Genomic DNA, 18,880 nt, shown 5'->3' with positions numbered 1-18,880 from the left:
TAACGCCGTTTTTATTCGATCATATTGTCAGATATTGTATTATTTTTTATACGAAATATAATAATAATTCTAATTTTTACAGGTTTTTACTGGACCAGTCAGCCATTTCTGTGACGCTACTTCACCAAAATTATGGATTCACCAGAATTACAGCACTATAGATCCAGAAAAAAATAAATAAAATATGATAAAAATATGTAAACAATAAATTAATTATATTAATTCAGATATGTATCATTTATTCCATCATTACCCTTTCTTTTATTAACTAATTATATCCATCAATAAAATTAAAATTTACATGTATCAGTAAATAAATTTAATAAAATAAAGATAAGGAATAATAAACATAAATTAAAAAATTCTTATTTAAATCAATTTTAATGCAAATATGTTAGGCAACCAAATATACAAACTTTATATTAAAAATTTACGTTGCGACATCTATTAAGAAGCTTTCAAACTTATCTTTTATGACCACAGAAAATATATAATTATAATTTACATTTTACATATTTATTTATTCTGTGCCAATGACTTTGACAACTAAAAATGAGGTTACGTACCAAATATAAAATTTTAATCTTTGTTTTTATTTAAATATTCTTTTTCTATCCTTTTTAATAACGAATGAAAACTACATGAACATGTATATTTGCAAAAGGTCAATTATGTCACTTAGCAATACCCTGTCTCGACTGTCTTATTATTAAATAAACAACAAATATGGAAAGGTAGTTTATATTTCAAATAAAGAACATTTGTTTATTGTTTTTTGTTAATAGGGAGCCCCATCAAAGTGGGCATGGAGAGCCAGAACCCTCTGAAGGTAAAGAGACGTATGAAACCCAACAACTTAGTCCTAATACTTTAAAGGTAGCAGCCGCAGAATGTCTTAATAGTTGGATTGGGTATCTACAAGTAAGTTACCATATAATATAGGTAGTACAGTTGCTCATTATATGAAATATTTAGATGTTAAATACAATGTGTGCAGCTGGCATGAGACTGGCACAAGCTTTAACCAACTTATCTCAAATGCAAAATGTTCCTATCGCTACACAGTGTATGTTAAGTTGGGAAGACCTAAGTAGAGCTACGGCTATTGCCAGTAGCTCGGTCAAAAACCATATTGCAGCTGCTATGCAAGATATGAGTATTGGAGACACCTTTACTGGTATGCTCTAAGCATTCTTGTCAATATTTTTTTTAGTTGATCTGATATTTTAGACGTGGATGCCCAGAGGCAGCTAGAACATAACCAGCAAATCATCACTGAAAACCTACTGACCTTCATAAATCTGCAATATCAATTTTCCATCGCCAGTTGTGAAACTTTTGGTTCAATGGCATTGTGTCCTTCGTGCCAGACCACACCAGGAGGGGTACATAACTCTGATTGTAGCATGGCAGCTGTACAGCAATGTTTTAGCAAGCATGAACCAAGGTAACTGTTGGGATAAATAGAGTAAAGCCTTAGTTTTAAGTCTCAAATGGTTTTAGATCACAAATGTCCAGTCCAAGACTAGAAGAAGGACCAAAACAACACAGTCCTATGGCTGATACAAGAGGCCCATCTCCGTATCAGGAACCAATAAGAGGCCCTAGTCCTATTCATAGTTTTTCTGAGTCTGTCAGAGGTTTTGCACCTTTAGAGACTCTTAGAGGTATAAGAGTATGATTTGTTTAGCTATAAAAACCATAAATTTTCTCTTGTAGGTCCATTTCCTGCTCCTGGACCTTTGCATACAATGAAACTCCCTTTTCCTGGTCGTGGTGGTCAGAGATCACCTCTACATTTTCCACTTTTTCCTCTTGGAGGGCCTAGAAGATGGTCAGAAGCGGCAGCTACAGAAGTTAAGCCAGAAGGTACTATTTTCTATTGTATTTGTACCTTTAGTAATAATTTTGTGACATATAAATGAATAATTCTCCTTATTTTTGTCTGGCACTTACTTATTTACACTCTGTATATTTAGGTACAAAGCTAGAGGGCACTGCTAGACGTTGGTCAATGCCTTGGGACACTTCCTGGCCAGGAGAAACAGGACCGAACCATTCCAAGGCAACTCCATCAAAATTATCTGTACCGAGTGCTGGGTGTTCTCAAGAAAGAAGCAGAAGTACCACACCAGGTTTTTTATTTCACTTATTATTTATTTATTATTGTTTTATATTTTATTGTGATTTTTCTTTAACTTTTTTATTAATACATTTTTGTTAACTGCTATTTTTTCTATTTTTTACAATCTTTGTGGAGTACTTTTAAATTTTTCTTTTGAAATGTATTACTTTTTCTTTATTTTATCTTTATTTTAATATATTATTCATGTTGATTTTTATTTTGATTAACTGCTGTTTACCTTATTTTTACATTTTTTGTGGTCGGTTCTTACTCTTTATATTTTTTGTTAAATACGTTTTTGGTTTAATTTTTTTTATTTTTTAACTTATTATTTTTAAGTCCTTTTTGGAATGATATATCATTTTTATTTGTTTTTAATTTATTTTGTTATTCCTATTATATTGATTCTTATTTTTACTAATTACTCTTTTTCTTATTCTTGCTCTTTTTGTTATTAGTTTTACTCCACATTTTGTATTCTACTTTTTAACCTAGTACTTTAAAATTCTTTTGGAGTTATTTTATTTATTTTTAATCTTTAGTGTTTTTCTACATTTATCTAATTACTTTCCTTCTTTTTTATTAACTTTTCTGTCATTATCCCTTTTTATAAACTTTTTTGGAGCTATATTTTTCTCTTTAGAATCTGTGGCATCTCAGGCATCAACTTCAACAGCAGCTGGAGTACCTTCAGGTCCAGGGGTTTTACCCAGCACTGAGGGCTTAGCTGAAGCTATTCAGCTACTGTCTTGTCGTCCAGCTAGGTCTTCTATTCCTGGTACTTCAATACCTGGACATTCCTATGTTCCTATATGGGGCGAGTCACATGAGGATAGGATGCATAGAAGAATGTTCCCATCACAGAGGTAATTATATCATTTAATTTAAAAATTTATTTTTTTTAAATAATTTATTATTATTATATCATTTTTACAAATTATAATCTGAGGGCTAGCCTACATTATGAGTGGTATTATAATAATAATAAAAAAATATTGTCTTCAATAATATTATTACAATATAATAAAAAACTACAAAAAAATTGTGAAAACAAAAAGCCATATTTAAGTTTTCTGGAAAAAAAATCCAGAGATTGTTTAGGCTTACGTATGGAATATGCTGTATTATTTTATTGTATATGATCCTTTAGAGGCAACTGGCAATCTGTGGACGTGCCTCACGTATCAGGCATCTCAATGACTGAACACTACGATATCTTCCCGTCTGGTGCTCCACTAACTTCAAGAAAAAGCAGCTCTTCTACCGATTCATCTTCTTGTTTGTCCATTCATAGTCGGTCCACAGCTAGTGGTTCAGAAAGAGGATCTACCAGTGAAGGCAGTGGTCCAGTAAGTACTCTATTTTGTATTTTATATTTAACTAGCGGAAATAGCTCGCAAATGGCAGAATTTTTTCCTGCTTACTTGACACTTATCGTTATATTTTGGACAATTCAAACAATCTATACTAATATATAAAATCCTTAAGTGACTGACATACTGATTAATCACGATCCTGCTCAAACCAGTCAACGTAAGAAGCTCAATTTTGGCATACAGGTCGATTCTAGGGTGTAGAGGTTCGATAAGAAGGGATTTTTTGAAATTCCAGTTCCAAGAGGGTGAAACCACCCCTCAAATATTACAATATTTTTTATTTAAAAAACGGTCAAGTTTCCGGAAAAACGCTTAAACACATATATTTTATTTTGTTTTTTTACATATTTTAAGATTTTTTAAAAATGTATACAGGGTGTTTCATAAAATATGACCATTGAGTAATCACGATTCTGCTTAAACTGCTTGGCGTTTAAAGCTGATTTTTGGCAAACGGATTGTCTGTGGGGTGTAGAGGTTAAGGAGGGGACCAAACCGAATCTCAAATTTCAAGAGGGTGAAAACGCCCCTCAAATATTACAATATTTGTTATTTAAAAAACGGTTAGTCTTTCGGGAAAACGCTTGGACAAGCATAATTTATTTGGTTTTTTACATATTTTGAATTTTTTTAAAAAATCATACAGGGTGTTCCAAAAAGTTGGGTAACTGATTAACCACGATTCTGCTTAAACTGCTTGACGTAAAAAGCTTATTTTTGGCAAACGGATTTTTCGAAAGTCAAATTCCAACGAGATGAAACTACCCCTCAAATATTACCAAGTTATATAATAATATCGCCATATTGTTTTTTCTCATGCTGACATAAATGTGAGAAAATTTTATCTAGTTTGTATGTTAATGGGAATTCTTGCTTTGCTTTATCATCACCATTACAAATGATTAATTCGACGCGAACGAAGTCGCTGGTACACGCTAGTATCTTTATAAATTATAGCCTATGTGTTATTCTGATGTATAAGCTATATTATTGTAAAGTTTCATTAAAATATATTGAGTGAAAAAGTAACAAACATACATACATACAAACAAACTTTCGCGTTTATAATATTAGTAAAGATTTTCAAGGCGTAAAAATAGCCTATAATTGTTTCTTAAATAAGTGTATATCTATGTTTAAAGCAGTTTTATACAAATGTCTCAAAAAGTAATGATGTTTTAAACATGTTTAAAATACTTGTTTTTATTTCTATGCGGTGTGTGCATAGATTTGCGAAAAAAATAGATTAATCATATGCATTGATTTCTTTTGACTCAACATTATACAGGTACAATATGAAAAACCTCTTTCATTAATTTAGGATTGCGTAAGGCTGCATACGAGTCTGTACTCGATGTGGAGCGGTTCCGAACATTTGCCCTTCATCAGGTTGCCCGAGAGTCAAGAGCCGCAAGATGACAGCGACACCGACGATCCTCCAACGGAAAAAAGTGGGTATTCACCTTTTCCCAAGCCCACTTGAACGGATACTGCCATGTATAATATCCTAGATCATATATACTTGCGTGGATAGAACTATAAAACTCAAATTTTAAACCAGTAGTAAAAAAAGTCAGTAAATTTGGGACGCATACTTCAAAGAAGCTGTATAGCTAGGGTATTCTTGGGTTGGGGTATCATTCAGGAAAGTATATGTGGTCTAGGCATATCACTCATATTTTTTCTCTAGAAGATATTAGATGGTTAGTAAATATTGGACCTAATATTTTTATATATTCAAAGTTTTTACAAAAAAAATTTAACTTCTTTTTTTATTAAGTATTGATGACAGTTCTAATAATTTTCATTTGGATGGTATCAAAAAATATATTTTATATTATTTGGGTACTATAATATGAGTTTATTATATTAATACCTTCTAGAGATAAGATTTAATCGTCAATTATTAGTATTTCATTCTTGGGTGTCATAAAGTGTTTACTAAATGTCTACTAATCATTGCGACATATTTATTCGGTGTATGTTTGCTATACCGGGTGTCCTCTTTTTGGTTGAAATAAACGGGGTATGTCAACGATTGACTATAGAAGATTTATATTATGCACGAAAAATATTTGGATGTAAAATACACTTTTAAAAATGTGTAGATATATACAGGGTGTTCTAAAAACCAATGTCAATGCGTTACAACAATATTTAAGTAATTTTTGTAGTTTTACCATGGTATTATTTGCAAAAACTACTATTTTTACAGAATTTGCCAAATATCCTGTATAAATGTGATATTAACTACTTAAATGATATTAGAAATTATCTCTTGAAATTGTATTTATTTTGAATAATGTCTTGGACGTAATTTTTAGATGGCATCTGGTGTATCAAAATTATAATGCGTATCATATCATACTATACATATACAGAGTAATATATTTTACCTATATTTTTATTCTTTACAATTAAGTTTGCAAACAATTGATATAGTTATTCTTGCATTTTATTTTAATGACTTATTTTTTTCAGTTTTTTAAACTATGAAATTTTAAAAGCAAAATTTTAATTTATTAGATTTTGATATATTACTCTGCACATAAACAATACATAATCATGTAATCATTTGCTCTCTAAGTTACTCGCAAATTTTCAAAATTTATCTTCCCATCTTTCTTGTTATAATCTATGTGATATCTAACAGCATAATATATTGAAAAAAAAATGCTTGTAACGCTAATAATCGATTGTCTAAGTGTAGATCACTTTAAAATTAACATTACTTTATTTTACTTAAAATATCCAAATAATTTTATCTCAGAAAAATACGTAAACATAGAGGGTCCCTGACAAATTTAAAACCCATCTATGTTTACTTATTTCTCTGGGAGCTTTTATATTTGGTGGAGAAATATTGGTTAATATTTGATTTTTTTTATTGTGGATATTATCTTTATATTTTATATTTATTTGTAATGTTATAATATGTTGTTAAATAGAAATTATAATTTTTAGAAAAAATTCTCTCTTTGTATCGTATATTTTTGTTATATGTTTCTAGTCATGTAAGTTTTTGATCTCTTTGCTGGTCGAAGAGGATTTTTTTACATTATATAACGTAAAAAATATATACTCAATGTGAACATGTATCCATGAAAGGTAATAAAACATATACAAGTGATTGTATGATTTTTTTATTTCCTATATCCAATAAAGAATATTACTACATTTTCGTTAAATTAGTTTTAGAAAAAAATGTACAAAAATTTACACTGGGTAGAGACTTAATAAGTATATTTATATACAGAAGGAGATTTTGTAGCCTCAACTAAGATCCATCAATAATTTTATTATTATTTTTTACTTTTACAAGACTTATATAAACAATATATATGTTTCTAATATACAGGGTGTTCGAAGCGAATTCAGGGAATTCCAGTGGGTGATTTCTTATCGAAAAAAATATGAAAAAAAGTTCCTATAAACCTGGGACCTGAAATTCGTAATTTTAAAGATATAGGTGGTTAAAAATGATTTTTTATCTATAAATAGAGAGACCAGCGAGTCCACCTTGAGTATATTTGCCTTGTACAGCCTCTCAAATAGTGTCGTTATGATTCGGTGATAAACTCTAGGTCCATGTTCTTGTGAACACTGATGATACACGTCACAAAAATGCTCTTTCAAACTACGCATCAGACCCGTATGTATAAAAACGTTTTTCCATATATTTTAATGGTAAATCACCCTACGAAATATAGCGGCGTATTTCTCGAACACCATGTATGTATTAATTATATACAAAGTGTTTCATTTTGCAACTACTTAAAAAAAGAATCACTGAGTATTATTACATAATATTTAGATGAACAATAAATACTTTTAATAATACAATAGAATAAAATACAAAGTCTTTATACAGGGTGTGCCATAAAGATCGCAACAAATGAGAAAACTTGTTTAATTACTGAGTTATTAAAAGTTTATTTTCAGCATGTCAAATATCAAAAAGAGAATTTCTTGAAAAAATCCTGGGTTTGCCCAAATTATTTTATTATATTGTTAATTTATTTTTTTGTTTTTCAGTAATTATTTTTATCGTTTTTTATTTTAGGGAATTTGTTTTACAAGTAAAAAAGCCACAAACAAGCTGGTTTCCTTCAGGATTTTACGCAGTGGTGTTGATTTCCTTAGCAATGTAGTAATATCCCTTTTTCAGTGGTAAAATACCCAGGATTTTATAAGAAAAAAAAAATAATTTTGACATTGGAATGTGAATATTATTATGATGACAAATTATAAAAATTATTTTTACATAAGCAAAAAGGAGCATTAGGTAACAAAATATTTTCTAAATAGATTTTGATTAACGTATTTATATCCAGAAATATACAGGGACTTTCAAAAAATATTAATTTTTTACATTTTTTCGAATATTTCCAAAAAATCGTATGATTTTCGCCACAAATTACATAAAATAAAGGTTCACATACAAAATATACACACAAAACGTCAATTTTAAGATATCACTTGTCAAAAACAATAAGAAATTCCGTATAAACTTAAATAAAAAAAATTGTTGCGAACTTTTTGACACGCCCTGTATTAACTGCGACAATAAAAACACTTTTGTATATATACGAATATTGACAATAATATAAAAACTTGTTAACGACAACGTGTTATACAAATACTTAAATTCTTAAAATATAGAGTTGTCTATATTTAATACACTATATATAGCATAAAACTAGCGATAAAAAAATAAGACTCTTTCAATATTCACAAATAAAAACTAAATTATATAGTTTTTTCATTTAGCCAATAGCAGCAGTCTCTTAAATAGGGCTAATTCTTTGAATCAACACAATAAAAAATAAAGTATAAATAGTACAATGGATACTATACTAAGATAGGTTTAAAATTTGACTCTTTTTCAGTTAATCCTCCAATACTCTCGCGGGGTATTTTTATACCCCACACGGAATACGAGGGGTATTTTTACACCCCACGCAGAATATGCGGGGTATTTTTATACCCCGCCCAAAATTTTCAATTAAACCAAAGGGGGCGCGAGCAACAAAAAGTTAATAAATTTCGGAAGAAGTCCAATTTAAATGCGATCTTGTTAGATCATATATGGCTCTCAAATGATTTGATCTGCGTTTGTTAACTTCAGACCTACATATGTATGGTAAAAAACATATTTTAGGTATCTACATGTTTTGATAAAATAAAAACAGTATCATAGTAGGCATAGAAATAACATAGCACGTTAAAATTAAATTATAATAAAAACAAGCGTAAAAACTATTTATATTTTTCACACTGTAAGATTTGACATTTAACAAACTAAAATATTATTTCTAAGCCTACTGCGACGTTGTTTTTATCGATCACACTGCACCGGACAAAAATTGCAATAAATACTTGTAAATTAATATGTTGAAGGTGAATAATTTAAACTCAGTCTTCAACGTATTCCGTATCGTCGTCGTTTTCTCCAAAATCGGGTTCATCCTCGTCTATGTCATTGTCTTTCAGGACAATCAGCTCATCGCTTACTGGGCAGTTACTGCACCTAAATAAAAAAGATGAATTAGATATTAATGCTGCAATCATTACATTATCACTGCAACAACTGCTAAAAATAAAAAATAGAGGATAATGGGGTAAAAAAAGAGCAAAGAAGTGCGAAATATTTTTTGAAATCTCTCGAAAATATGTCGAAAATTTACAGTGGACGATGGACTTCCTTACTTTCTTCAAAAACCTTAAATTTTGTTTAAGTGTAAACCTAAAGTATGTACGAGGATGTATTTCAGCAACAAAAAAATATTTGCACTTATTTAAGACTCGCCCTGTATATTGTACAGCGTGTGTATTATTACCTGCTCTCATTTATTCCGTAATTAATGCATTTATCGCCCACGCATTCGCAGCAACCGTCGTGAAACCACCTGAAACTTTCTGCTCCCATCGATTGACAGCTGGACTTGCATTTGGTCCAGCTCATGCACTGAGCCCAAAACGAAATCGGTACCTACCTACACATGAGCAACACTCAGTATACAGATATCCCAAACAATCTTTAGGCAATTCCTTTGCAACAGGGAGTAATTAATAAAATTAAATCGCAATTAGACGATTCGGTCAGCAAGCATTTGCTGACTACACTGCCACATACTGCCTCGTTGCAGGGTAGTACAGACTGTATGAGAAATATCGTCGAAAGCAACAGGGGTATGATATGATTCATGGTGTATCTGAAAAAAGGAAAACATGCTTTAATATAATAGATAAAATGCTTAAATTTAATAATAGTTATTTTTTATACAAAACGATAAAATGGTATTTTATCGTCGACCGGAAAGGATTAATTTCGGGGGACGATAATGCAATTTTATCGTCGTGTATAAAACAATATTTTTTTCCATAGCGAGTTACGTTTTAGAAAATATTCAGAAATTATTATTTCAAGGAATTTATTACGAGTAGAAAAAATATTGTGCTGGGTTGGTGTTGGTTTCTATGTAATTTGACAAATAAATAAACTGTCTCTGTCTCTTTAGTTGTCAGTTTTGAGTCAATATTTTTTAATTCTCTTTCGTGTCGATTGTTGATTGAATTGGAGCCAGAAATGGCTCAAAACGAAATAATTAAATTACCAACAGATATTCAGGCAGAGGCGACAAACGCCATATCCAAACTACTTCCATTTAAGTCCCGAATAACTTATGAAAAGGAATACAAAAATTTTCAAAAATGGAAGTAATTAAAAAACGTGCGATAGGAAATAAAGTTCTTAACCTATCCTCGCTGTTAAAGTATCATTTAATCTACCCTTGCGGTTAAAGTACTATTTTATCTACTATTTTTGGTAGATATAAGGCAATTTTAACAGTTGCTATGGAAAAAAATAGTTTTTCGATTCTTCTTCTTCTTCCTTCTTCATACTAGGCGAATCGCCTGTTTGGTTTCGTCGTCTCTACCGGTTAGACTGACAAGTTGTCGCTCCATCGTTTTCGTGGACCTCCTAAGCTTCTGCGACCTAGCGGTGATTTGTCGCGTGCAACTCTCACTATCCTTCTGTTGTCCATTCTGCTGATATGCTCGTTCCATTCTTCCTTTCTGCTGAGTACCCACTCATTTACATTTTCCACCTTGCACGCTCTTCTTATGCTTTCATTTCTCTTCCTGTCCAGAAGCGTCTTTCCAGCTATTCTGCGTAGTACTCTCATTTCGGTTGTTTCTAGTAGTTGTTTAGTTTTCGCTGTATCAGGTCGAGTTTCTGCAGTGTATGTCATTATTGGTCGTAGCGTTGCCTTGTAAATTCTCGCTTTAGTCTCCACCTCAATGTTTTTATTTCGCCATATTGTATCATTTAGGCATCCTGCTATTCTGGTTACCTTCGTTGTCCGTTCTCGCACCTCCGCTTCTACATCACCATATCCTGAGATTTCTATGCCTAGATACTTAAACTTCATCTCTTGCTGAATAACATTGCCCTCGACTTCCAGTTTGCATCTTAGTGGTACTTTTAATGTCGTCATGCATTTAGTTTTCTGAGTCGATATTATCATAATAAGTGATTTGGCAGTGCAATTAAATCGATGTAATAAGCGCTGTAGATCGTTCTCATTTTCAGCTACCAATACGGCGTCATCGGCATAGTATAGAATAGTAATTTCCTGGTCGCCCATACTGTATCCCTTCAGTAAACGTACATTTCCTATTATTTCGTCCATAATGATGTTGAAAAGAAGAGGGCTCAGGGAGTCACCTTGTCGGATACCACAGCCTACATTTATTGGTTCGGTCAGGACCCCGTTAATTTTAGCTTGAATTTGGTTCGCTTCATATATGTTTTGTATGGTTTTAACGAGGTTGTGTGGGATTTGCCTATTGTAAAGAAGGTGTACAACGTCTCTTAGCTGCACACGGTCGAACGCTTTTTCTAAATCAATAAAACACATATACGCTGGTTTGTTATATTCGATTGATTTTTCTGTTATCTGTCTTATGACAAAAACCGCGTCTGTGCATGATCTGCCCGATCTGAAACCTTGCTGTTCATCTGCTAAGCATGTTAAGTCGTTTATTTTGGTTGTTATCACTTTTGTCGTAAGTTTTAGTGTGGTGCTTAGAAGATTTATGCCTCTATAGTTTGAGGGCAGCTTCTTATCTCCTCTTTTAAACATCAAGATAGTGGTGCTGGTTCGCCATTCATCGGGTATCCTGTGTTGGTAAAGAATTTTTTGAATCAGGGATGTTAGCTCCAGCTGTATGAGACTTTGGCCGCCATATTTAAGTAATTGTTTGGGATATCATCTGCCCTGGGCTCTTCCTATTCTTTTTAGCTTTCGAAGGATGTAATTATATCGGCTGCCTCAATCTGTACGTTGTCGTTGGTCATTATTTCAGTGTATTTAGTTCAACCTCTATTTCTATTCTGATTTTGAGTTTTTCGATTGTATGATTAATTTATTATACCAAAAAAAGATTTTCATAAATAACATAAATACAATATGATCGAAAAAACGGTGTCAGCGATGGTTATGAAATTTTTGGCTTTTTAATAAAATTATAAATTAAAATCAAGAAGAACTAAAAAGAATAAAAAATCGTATTTCTTTATAACACGTAAATTGACCGAAAAATGCGCAATTACAATGAGCCCAGCATGCAAAATCGTTTATTGACTTCGAAAATAATCAAATCACGAATTTTGTGGACCTATTTTTATGCCTCGTTTAATAATAGTTTTAAAATTGGGTTCCACACAACGCTAATTCGAAAATCCCATAAAAAAAATATAAGGAAAACTTATTGTATTCTTTCAAATAATATTTAAAGTTCAACCATAGTCATGTATAAAATATAAACTATAGTTTGTCTAACGGAGGCATTAAGTTATCACAAAAATCTATGTTAATTTTTTTTTTGGAGAGAGAAACAAACTTGTTTCTATATGATAACTTAATTTGAAATTGGTATTTTGTTATAGACACTACACTGATGAAGGCTGTAATGTTTGGCCGAAACGTTTGTTTTTCCTTTTAAAAATGAAATAAAGATATGAAAAACCTAATGAAAACTTAATTAGAGTTTTCCCGAACCTAAATCCCAAGAAAATAAAAAATCGGAATTTTTAAAAACAAGGTTCAAGAATAATAAATTTTCCAAGTAAACAAATAAATATAGTAATAAATAAAAATGTTCTAAATCTTCAAATAAAAAAGTGTAGGGTAAAAATCTTTATAACTTTATGAATATGTTTATACAGAACTGTCATAAAAATATACCAGTTGAAGGCGTTAATTCTTCAGATTTTGCTTCAAAGATTCATTATTCTTAGACCATTAAAAATAAATTACTTAATCTTGGTATAAATTCCAGTAATACAGCATTCGGGAATTAGGCCAGCCTACTCTTGTAAACTATTATATCTCGATACCTAGGTTTATATAGAATTACAGGTATATAGTTACCCCCAATATTTCCATTCTGTATAGTTTATTTTTATTAAGATAGATATACACCTGCGAAAATTTTACCTCAGCTTTTATTATAGCACTATTCAAAAAGGGTTTCTTGAAAATTAATTTAATATGCTAACTGTATTTACAAATAACGCTTCAAAAAGGTACCTAAGAAAAATCTATTGAATGACACTAATAGAATTGCAAGATACTTTAAAAATCTTTCATTAAAAAACAAAAAACAAGTTTTAGTTGTCAGAAAGACTTGTCACGTTTCTGAAATCTCTCAGATATGTTTAAGATACTTGATTACCTCACTGATCACAAGTTCAATGCCAAAATCAAAAGTTCTAATACACTTGAGCAACAATAAACAAGTTTTAATTGTCATAAAGACTTTTCAGGCTTCTAAAAATTCTCAGATATATTTAATAAACTTTCTTAACTGACTGATTACAAGTTTAATTTCAAAATTAAGAGATTTACGATATATGGGCAACAAAAATCAATTTTTGTTGTCAAAAAGATTTGTCAAGCTTCTGAAATCTCTCAGTAATGTTTAAGAAACAAGATTAACTGACTGATCAATGCCAAAATCAAAAGCTCTGAGACACTTGAGCAACAATAAACATGTTTTAATTGTCATAAAGACTTGTCAGGCTTCTAAAAATTCTCAGATATATTTAATAAACTTTCTTAACTGACTGATTACAAGTCTAATTTCAAAATTAAGAGATTTACGATATATGGGCAACAAAAATCAAGTTTTAGCGTCAGAAAGATTTGTCAAGCTTCTGAAATCTCTCAGTAATGTTTAAGAAGCATGATTAACTGACTGATCAATGCCAAAATCAAAAGCTCTGAGACACTTGAGCAAAAATAAACAATTTTAAATTGTCATAAAGACTTTTGTCAGCTTCTAAAAATTCTCACATATATTTAATAAGCTTTCTTAACTGACTGATTACAAGTTTAATTTCAAAATTAAGAGATTTACGACAAAAAACAAGTTTTAGTTATCAGAAAAATTTGTCAAGCTTTTGAAATCTCTCAGTAATGTTTAAGAAACATGATTAACTGACTGAATACAAGTTCAATGCCAGAATCAAAAGCTTTAAGACACTTGAGCGGCAATAAACAAGTTTCAATTTTCATAAAGACTTGTCAGGCTTCTAAAAATTCTCTGATATATTTAATAAACTTTCTTAACTAACTAATTACAAGTTTAATTTCAAAATTAAGAGATTTGCGATATTTGGACAACAAAAAACAAGTTTTAGTTGTCAGAAAGACTTGTCACGCTTCTGTAATCTCTCAATTTTTTTTTAAACTTGATGAACTAATTGATTACAAGTTCAATGCCAAAATCAAAAGCTTTAAGACACTTGAGCAGCAATAAACAAGTTTTAATTGTCATAAAGACTTGTCAAGCTTCTAAAAATTCTCAGATATATTTAATAAACTTTCTTAAAAGACTGACTACAAGTTTAATTTCAAAATTAAGAGATTTACGATATTGGGACAACAAAAAATAAGTTTTAATTGTCATAAAGATTTGTCAAGAATCTGAAATCTCTCAGTAATGTTTAAGTAACATGATTAACTGACTGATTACAAGTTCAATGCCAAAATCAAAAGCTTTAAGACACTTGAGCAGCAATAAACAAGTTTTAATTGTCATAAAGACTTGTCAAGCTTCTAAAAATTCTCAGATATATTTAATAAACTTTCTTAACTGACTGATTACAAGTTTAATTTCAAAATTAAATTCTCTATGTTATTTGGACAACAAAAAACAAGTTTTAGATATTCTAGAGACTTGTCAAGCTTCTGAAAATTATCAGGCATGTTTAATTAACTTTGTAAAACAACAATTAAGAGACTAAAGGCGTTTTGGAAGTATTTTAAGCATTCAATCAACATTTTCGTGCTATATTTATATTTAACCAGTCAATTAGGCTAGGAATTTAATTAAATAACCAAAATGACGTCGCCTGCTTCCTCTCTCACCACGAGAATACCGTCTTATTATCATAATGAAACCATCACTAAGCTTTTTATTTACATCAGTACCATACACCTGCTCATTTACAGGATATCCCAGTGCTATTGTACCTGTATTTTTTTCAAAATCTTACCTTTTTCTTAACTATTTTGCCTCCTTAAGGAATAATATCTTTCAACAAATTCAAAGCACAAAGTTCCTTGAGGTACACAGACTGCTGGGAACCACTTTTACGGAAGTACTATTAAAATCGGAGGAAAAAATGGCAAGTGCGATGATAGACGAGGGAAAACAGTGGCACGCGATCACGCAACGAGAGTACCAAGGTACTTCCAACACGACTTATCGAGCAAAACTAGTTTGTCCAGCTAGACAGAGTGTTGGGGATAAGCGGGTCTCTCCCGCCTGGAGACAAAGATAGGAGATCGCGAAGGTAGTACCTGAGGTGAGGAAGATAGAGAGAGAGGTGCTTAACGAGACCAGAGACGTGTCTTAGCAGGGGGACGCTGGAGAAAAATTATAAGTTAAAAATTCTTGGTAGGTACCAGAAAAAAAAATAAGGAAATTATCTATATATTTTGTTCTAGTGGGCCGACTTTGATGGATTTTTAAGAAGAGAATTTTTAACAATGATAAATTATTACTATACAGTATGTCTCCGGGTTGTCTTTACAATAGGAAAAACTTTTTTATTATTGGCATTTTGAGAAAAATGCATTCTTCATAAAAATTTTTACTTGTTCTAGAATGATGATGTTCTAAACTTGATTATCTGACTGATTACAAGTTCAATGCCAAAATCAAAAGCTCTAAGACACTTGAGCAACAATAAACAAGTGTTAATTGTTATAGAGACTTATCAAGCTTCTAAAAACTCTCAGATATATTTAATACACTTTCGTAACTGACTGATTACAAGTTTAATTTCAAAATTAAGAGATTTACGATATTTGGACAACAAAAAACCAGTTTTAGTTGTCAAAAAGACTTGTGAAGCATCTGAAATCACTCAGTAATGTTTAAGAAACTTGATTAACTGATTGATTACAAGTTCAATGCCAAAATCAAAAGCTTTAAGACACTTGAGCAGCAATAAACAAGTGCTAATTGTCATAGAGACTTATCAAGCTTCTAAAAACTCTCACATATATTTAATAAACTTTCCTAACTGACTGATTACAAGTTTAATTTCAAAATTAAGAGATTTACGATATTTGGACAACAAATAACCAGTTTTAGTTGTCAAAAAGACTTGTCAAGCTTCTGAAATCACTCAGTAATGTTTAAGAAACTTGATTAACTGATTGATTACAAGTTCAATGCCAAAATCAAAAGTTCTAAGATACTTGTGCAACAATAAACAAGTGTTAATTGTCATAGAGACTTATCAAGCTTCTAAAAATTCTCACATATATTTAATAAACTTTCCTAACTGACTGATTACAAGTTTAATTTCAAAATTAAGAGATTTACGATATTTGGACAACAAAAAACCAGTTTTAGTTGTCAAAAAGACTTGTCAAGCTTCTGAAATCACTCAGTAATGTTTAAGAAACTTGATTAACTGATTGATTACAAGTTCAATGCCAAAATCACAAGCTTTAAGACACTTGAGCAACAATAAACAAGTTTTAATTGTCATAGAGACTTGTCAAGCTTCTAAAAATTCTTAACAAGCAAAAATTTTTATGAAGAATTCATTTTTCTTAAAATCTCAATAATAAAAAAGTTTTTACTCTTTTAAAGACAATCCGCGGACATACTGTATATATGCCAACTAAATATACATAAAATCTAGCTAAATTTCGACAAGACAGCTCACTGAAACAAAAGGAGGAAAAAAATTCACAGTCACCTTGATTCTCTTGTCAATATTTAAAATTTTTCGGTAAAATATGACACAAATTATAAAAAAATAAAAACAAAACTTATTTTTGATATTGCACACGCAAAAATAAAAAAATCGTAATTTTTAAATTATTCTTAGTAGGCGCTGTGTGTTAACTTACTAAATTGCGGTACTACCAGCCGCCGCTGGGTCTAGAGAGTAAAATGCAAATGTTTATTTCCGAAAATCGTATTTATTAGGGATCCTTATTCTCAGAAAAATACTGAAAATAATTTTTGATTGTACCTGTCACATTTTATAGAATATCTCGTCCCATAAGAAGTATTTACCTCCGCTACTGCATGAGATGGTGGTACCTGCCAGGTGACTTCAATATTACTCAGTAAATATGCTTTATTGTGTACAATAATTATGCTATTCTGGAGTTGTAACGTTAACAATAGAACTACTACCCGCCATTGGCCAGTGAACATTTATTATTATTATTAGTGTCTTTTTAGTGCTTTTGGGATTTTCCATTCTTTTCTTTAATAAAATATATATTGCCCTTTGGGTATACTACCTTCAAACACATATTTTTGAAAGAAAAATGGCGAATATTTATAATAATATGTATAAATTTTAATTGCTACAGGGTATGATCCCCTGCTGATCTTGAAAATCTTAATTTTAATGTGAAATAGGTTGCTTTGGTTTAAACCTTTTTTGTTCTGATTCTCTTTTTTTTTTCTTAATTTTAGTACGAATTTGATTCCTTTGGTTTCAACCTTTTCATTTGTCATTCTCCTTGTGCTGAGATATATCTCACTGCAACAAGAGAGGACCTCCTTTGATTAAAATCAACAAAGATGATCATTTCTCTCACGATGCCCTCTAAATTTTTAGTTTATTGTCTAAAAAAACTAACAGGCCATTGTAAACCATTACTATTCACAATGAACCTTGCCCCAAAGACCACATTTAAATTACATGGGAATTTACCACTCTTTGCAAATATTTTTTTTCTCGCGATCTTGTTCTCTTGCAGCCATGATAATCACACATTCTTCTACAGAATTGAACGCTCTGCAAAAAAGATCTCTTACCATTTTTCGATTAACTTACTCCTCCAAAAGTTACTCACGGTTAAAGTTAACCACACGGTAAATTCCTAAATTTTTCAACTTTTTTGACAAAATTATGACAGGTAGTTAATTCTAATATTTATTATAGTATCAGTTAGAAAATGGTTGAAGTTTTAAAAGTGAATAATGACGAAGAGTTTTTAAATGGTTTATAAACAATAAAAATATTCATAAATTCAAATTCGTTACAATTTTTTACACGGTTTAATATTGATACACGTTTTCTGCAGTGAGACAGTACGGTATGGTTAAAGGATGCTGGATATATGTGAGGCTTAGAAATTGTGAAAAATTTGAGAGTATGTAGTTAATGATACTGCAGAAAGAGCTGTTAAACTGTCAGAAGACAGAAATATCAAATCCAACTAAAGAATGTTTCATTAAATAAATCCGGTTATTTTAAATGGTTTAACACTTCATTATATTTGAAGATTTCTTAATTTCCAAACCTTAACACCATCAGAATTGTATATTTTTTACAGTTTTTTTTTTTTTTTTTTTTTTAAATAATCATAATTTTTCAAAAAAGTTGAAGAATTTAGGAATATACCGAGTGTTAATTTAAAACCGTGAATAACTTTTGAAGGAGTAGGTTTATCGGAAAATTGTAAGAGATCTTTTTTTGTAGCAGCGTTTAATTCTGTATAAGAATATGTAATCATCATGGCTGTGAAAGAAACAGATAGAGAAAAAAAAATATTTTTCAAAAGTGGCAAATGTCCATGTTGAACAGGAAGTGAGTCGTCTTTGGGAAAGTTTTGCTGAATATTATGGTTTTTAGACATAGAGATTTCTTCCTAGGAGATGTAAGATCTTGTCGTTGGTGGGGAGCTCCTGGTCAGGTGCTGGGGGGAATCCCATCTAGCACTTTGGTTTGGTCTAAGAAGCATCTCCCTCATCGTCTTGTCCCTGACTGTAGTGTCGTGGCCAGGAAGTTGCACCAAGACATATAAAGATACCGGGCGGGGCT

At 30.9% G+C, this 18,880-nt stretch overlaps 2 protein-coding genes across 2 annotated transcripts; one reads left to right on the top strand and one right to left on the bottom strand.

The window, feature by feature from the left end:
• The first annotated feature begins 543 nt into the window (after positions 1-543).
• On the top strand, positions 544-6,631 carry LOC115878985. Its single transcript, XM_030895600.1, has 10 exons — positions 544-734; positions 786-921; positions 976-1,177; positions 1,231-1,447; positions 1,504-1,667; positions 1,720-1,869; positions 1,980-2,135; positions 2,769-2,991; positions 3,276-3,474; positions 4,823-6,631. The coding sequence occupies exons 1-10, from the start codon at positions 727-729 to the stop codon at positions 4,982-4,984; spliced, it is 1,617 nt and encodes a 538-aa protein (XP_030751460.1). The 5' UTR covers positions 544-726; the 3' UTR covers positions 4,985-6,631.
• On the bottom strand, positions 6,631-15,294 carry LOC115878987 (protein twisted gastrulation-like). Its single transcript, XM_030895602.1, is given in 5 exon segments — positions 6,631-9,031; positions 9,342-9,485; positions 9,488-9,543; positions 9,545-9,716; positions 15,071-15,294. Coding segments are annotated over 4 exon segments (480 nt in total). The 5' UTR covers positions 9,710-9,716; positions 15,071-15,294; the 3' UTR covers positions 6,631-8,916.
• Positions 15,295-18,880: the final 3,586 nt, after the last annotated feature.

The sequence above is a fragment of the Sitophilus oryzae genome, unplaced genomic scaffold (assembly GCF_002938485.1).
Source record: "Sitophilus oryzae breed Bouriz unplaced genomic scaffold, Soryzae_2.0 scaffold_154_pilon_pilon, whole genome shotgun sequence".
NCBI lineage: Eukaryota > Metazoa > Arthropoda > Insecta > Coleoptera > Curculionidae > Sitophilus > Sitophilus oryzae.
This window is presented reverse-complemented; position numbering and strand designations above follow the sequence as displayed.